Source organism: Oratosquilla oratoria, chromosome 5 (assembly GCF_046742065.1).
Source record: "Oratosquilla oratoria isolate Oo_2021 chromosome 5, ASM4674206v1, whole genome shotgun sequence".
Taxonomy (NCBI): domain Eukaryota; kingdom Metazoa; phylum Arthropoda; class Malacostraca; order Stomatopoda; family Squillidae; genus Oratosquilla; species Oratosquilla oratoria.
The window spans coordinates 45,157,593-45,162,592 of record NC_134781.1 but is presented as its reverse complement, the minus strand read 5'-3'; the positions used below and the strand labels follow the sequence as shown (position 1 = coordinate 45,162,592).

Sequence of the window (5,000 nt, the reverse complement as noted above, 5' to 3'; positions counted from 1 at the left end):
TACAAGTCAAACTTCTTACCCCCTAGCAGAAGTTTATCTAGAATGTGCATTCCTTACTTCTCAAGTGCAAGTTGCAGTACGTCACGGATCCTTACCTATTCACGGGATAAAGTTCCTCTTGGGTAACGATCTCGCTGATACCCTAATCGTTCCCCCACCAAGGACAGTAGGTGAACCTTTACCTGCAAGTTCCACCCTTGAATTGGATGAGAGTTGTCCACATCTGTTTCCAGCCTGTGCTGTAACTCGATCCCAAAGTAGGGTAACGTCTTCTTCTCCACCCTTACATTCCTCATCCTTACTCAAGTCCTTACCCACCTCTCCTCCGTCCCTTGATAAGGAGGGTTTAATCAACAAAACACTAACCAAGGACGAACTCGTTCAAGCTCAACAAAAGGATGATACACTCTCCTACTCACTACACATAGCCACAACCAAAGCAGACATAGACACCACCCCTTGCTTCTATTTTCAAGATGGAATCTTGATGAGAGTATACAGACCCCCTGCCTATAATAAGCTACAAACATGGGCAGAAAAACACCAAATTGTACTTCCTCGCTCAGTCAGAAATAGTGTATTGAAATTATCTCATGATGGTTTCGCAGGACACTTAGGAGTGAGGAAAACATACTTCAAAATACTTGATCATTTTTTCTGGCCAGGAATGCGAAAAGACATCTCTAACTTCATCAGGACCTGTCACGTCTGCCAGGCTGAGGGTAAGCCAAAATAAAAAAATTCCTAAAGCCCCACTTAAGCCCATTCCTATCAGTGAGGAATCCTTTGATAAAATAATTATAGATTGTGTGGGACCATTACCTAAATAAAAAAAGGGTAATGAATACAACATAACTGTTGTCGATGTGGCTTCCCGTTACCCGGAGGCATTTCCTCTTAAATCAATTTCAGCCCAATCAATCATTAAACCCTTATTGTCAATGTTTACCTCTAAAGGAGTCCCTAGACAAATTCAATCTGACCAAGGAACCAATTTTACTAGTTCTCTTTTCAACCAGGTCCTTACGGAGTTAGGGATAGAGCATGTTACATCCTCCGCTTACCACCCGCAATCTCAGGGTTTTGTGGAAAGGTACCATCAATCGCTGAAAGCCATGCTGCGCAAATATTGCCTAGATACAGGATCCAGTTGGGACTCTAATCTCGATTGGATTCTCTTCTCCATCAGAGAAGCTAACCATGAGGCCATGGGGTTCTCACCCTTTGAATTGTTATACGGGCGATCCTTAAGAGGATCCTTAACCTTGTTCAAAGAACAATGGTTTAAATCGAATCAAGAGAAAACTAATGTTAATTCATATATCCAGAATTTGATCAATATATTGCAGGAGGTGAGAGCTGTGCCCAAAGCCCATTTTTCCCAGTTCCAGAAAAGGAGTAAGTTGGAGTATGATAGAACCTCCAAAGTAAGAACTTTCAAGGTAGGAGATATGGTGTTAGCCTTTCTCCCTCCATCAACTAACCCTTTTCATAAAAAGTTCTTTGATCCACATAAGATCCTAGAACAACAAGGACCTTTAAATTATATCATTGAAACTCCTGACAGAAGGAAAAAAAACAGCAGCTGGTACACATAAATCTTATCAAACGTTACCTTTCCAGACCACCAGAGGAGGATACCAAGACCATGCCCATATCTATTGTGAATCCTGTAACACTGCCGAAGGACGAAGGCACCCCAACTATAGATTTCGCCTGCCCAACAGTGCCTTCTCCAATAGGGAAACATTGTACCACCTGGATAAGTATCTCTCTGGACTTCACCCAAGTCAAAAAACTCAATTAATCAGTGTCATTAGACTGTTTCCAGAAATTACCCTAGACCACCCAGACTTATGCAATGTTTTCCAACATAATATCCAGTTAAAAGATACAAATCAAGTTCCCATTAGACAGAGTCCATATCCCTTAAACCCCGAAAAGACTGAAATCCTTAAAAAAGAAGTCCAGTATCTCCTAGATCATGGTTTGGTAGAACCTAGCCATTCCCCTTGGGCTTCACCCTGCCTTTTGGTACCAAAGGCAGATAACACGTTTCGTATGTGTACAGACTATCGTAAGATAAACAATGTCACCGTCCGGGATGCATACCCGTTGCTCCTTATTGAACAGTTACTATATATGATAGGTGATGCGGATGCCCCTTTCATATCTACCATATACTTGCTCAAATATATATATATATATATATATATATATATGTATATATACGTACATATAATATATACATATATATATGTATATATATATGTATATATAATACACACACACACACACACACACACACACACACACACACACACACACACACACACACACACACATATATGTATATGCATATATATATATATATGTATTTACGTATATAATATATATATATATATATATATATATATATATATATATATATGTCAGGTCAGGGTATGTCCATACTACTGGTAAAATGTAACCCGGTACAACCTGCCGCATGGGTAGATGGGACCCATCCCAGTAAGGCAACTCATCTAGGAGAAGGAAAATTCTGACCCCAAACCTCCACTGCCTTGTGGATTACCCACCAAGGAAAGTGCTTCGGGAGTAAACCCTGAGGAAACATCCGAAGATGGAGTCCCTAAGGCGGTTCGATGCTGACCTCAGTAACGTTCCGGCAACTCCTGCGACACTGTTGGTGCCCAAAACGTACCAGTTCTTGCTGTTCCTTTGGAACCATCTTCAGTGTGGAGAGGGGGGATCTGTTGCATGGGCAACTGCTTATCTTCCATAATCTTCTGCCCTGGCTTGCGCCTCACAGCGTTGAACCAACACGGGAAGCAGCAGTTACAATGTTCGATTGGCGTAGAATGTGGCGCCATGGGCTGCTTCCGACGGTGGGAAAGATCCTCGGATCTTACTGGACAGCTACCGCCCGCCTATAGTTGGGCAGCCCCCAGTCAATAAGGTGTTGTCCCGCCACAGCCTGCCTTCCTCATTGGGTGCTTGGGGATTAGGATCAAACCGACAAGCAGGCTGCAAAACCCGCACCATTCAAGAACTCAAGAAACTCAAAGAACAGGTGCCCAATCCTAAAACTGGTAAGCTGGAACGTCCGAACGATGACACCCGGACTGTCCGAAGACTTTCAAGGCATCAGTGATGCGAGAAAAACAGCTGTCATCAGCAGCGAGCTGCTGAGACTACAGGTAGACATAGCAGCTTTACAAGAGACTCGCCTTCCCGACAGCGGAACCCTCAAGGAGAAGGAATTCACTTTCTTCTGGCATGGGAAGAGTGCAGAGGATGGAAGTGAGCATGGAGTTGGATTCGCTGTCAGGAACACTTTGCTGAGTATGGTCGAACCAGGAGACAAGGGATCTGAACGCCTGATGACACTCCGCCTCCACACCTCCGAAGGTCCTGTAACTCTCGTCAGCGCCTACGCTCCCACTCTGACATCCACAACAGAAGCAAAGGACGAGTTTTACATCAACATCAGCAACATCATGAAGAACATACCCCCCAAGGAACATGTCATCATCCTGGGAGACTTCAACGCTCGAGTGGGTGCCGACCATGACTCCTGGCCTTCTTGTCTTGGACATTTTGGAAATGGCAAGATCAACGACAACGGGCAACGCCTGCTGGAGTTTTGCTCCTACAACAGTCTCTGCGTGACCAACTCCTTCTTCCAGACCAAGCCTCAACACAGGGTGTCATGGTGTCACCCTCGTTCAAAGCACTGGCATCAGCTGGACTTGATCCTGATCCGTCGTAGCAATATCAAGCTCGTGCAGATTACCCGCACTTACCACAGCGCAGACTGCGACACCGACCACTCTCTCGTCTGCTGCAAGATCAGTTTACAACCTATGAAGCTTCACAAGTCCAAGCAGAAAGGCAAACCTCGCATGAACACCACGGGTATGCATCTCCCTGAGAAAGTCGAAGAGTTTGCCAAGTCCCTTCAAAAAGCTCTGTCCGTCGAACACCAGCACTGCTCTGCAGCTGAGAAGTGGAACCACCTCCGCAATACCATTCAGAAAACAGCCCTTGCAACCTTTGGGAAGAAAACCTCCAAGAACGACTGGTTTGACGCTAAGTTCAGTGAGATATCCCCTATTATTGATGCAAAGCGTGCTGCCCTTGCTGAATACAAGCGCTCTCCCAACGAGAAAACCCTGCAAGCACTCAGAGCAGTAAGAAGCAAAGTGCAACAAACTGCAAGATATTGTGCAAATGAATACTGGCAACAGCTCAGCGATTCCATCCAGTTTGCAGCTGTTTCGGGTAACATCAGAGGAACGTATGAAGGCACTAAGACAGCTCTAGGCCCAACACAGAGCAAAACAGCCCCCCTCAAGACTACCAATGGGGAAGTGATCACCGACAAGGGCAAGCAGATGGAGAGATGGATGGAGCCTTACTCTGAGCTCTACTCCAGAGAGAACACCGTTGCCCCCTCAGCCCTGGATGCCATTGAGCCCCTGGCTATCATGGAAGAACTAGATGCTGAACCAACCATTGCCGAACTCTACAAAGCAATCGACAGCCTAGCAAAGCACCTGGCAATAATGGTATTCACCCTGATCTCATCAAATGCTGTAAAAACACTCTACTGCAGCCGCTCCATGACGTCCTATGCCAGTGTTGGAAAGAGGGAGTCGTGCCGCAAGACATGAGAGATGCCAAGATTGTCACCCTCTACAAGAATAAGGGTGAAAGGAGTGATTGTAACAACTACAGAGACATCTCGCTCTTGAGTATTGTTGGGAAACTCTACGCCCGCGTCGTGCTTGTGCGTCTCCAAAAACTCGCTGGGCGCGTCTACCCTGAGTCTCAGTGTGGCTTCCAAGCAGAACGGTCCACAGTGGACATGATATTCTCCCTTCGTCAACTTCAGGAGAAATGCAGGGAACAACGCAAGCCCCTCTACATAGCCTTTATAGATCTGACTAAGGCCTTTGACCTGGTCAGCAGGGAAGGGCTGTTCGACATCCTTCCAA

The 5,000-nt window shown here is 45.6% G+C and overlaps 1 protein-coding gene across 1 annotated transcript; it reads left to right on the top strand.

The window, feature by feature from the left end:
* Nucleotides 1-3,113: 3,113 nt before the first annotated feature.
* Nucleotides 3,114-4,676, top strand: LOC143025776 (uncharacterized). Its single transcript, XM_076185784.1, has 2 exons — nt 3,114-3,425; nt 3,615-4,676. Exons 1-2 carry the CDS (start codon nt 3,114-3,116, stop codon nt 4,674-4,676), a joined length of 1,374 nt encoding a protein of 457 aa, XP_076041899.1.
* The last annotated feature ends 324 nt before the right edge of the window (nt 4,677-5,000 follow it).

Bases quoted from the DNA above. Each gene is read 5' to 3' on its own strand.
- LOC143025776 (XM_076185784.1), top strand. From the start codon at position 3,114: ATGACACCCGGACTGTCCGAAGACTTTCAAGGCATCAGTGATGCGAGA. The intron at 3,426-3,614 runs GTCAGCGCCTAC...GGAAATGGCAAG, and splicing joins CCGAAGGTCCTGTAACTCTC to ATCAACGACAACGGGCAACG.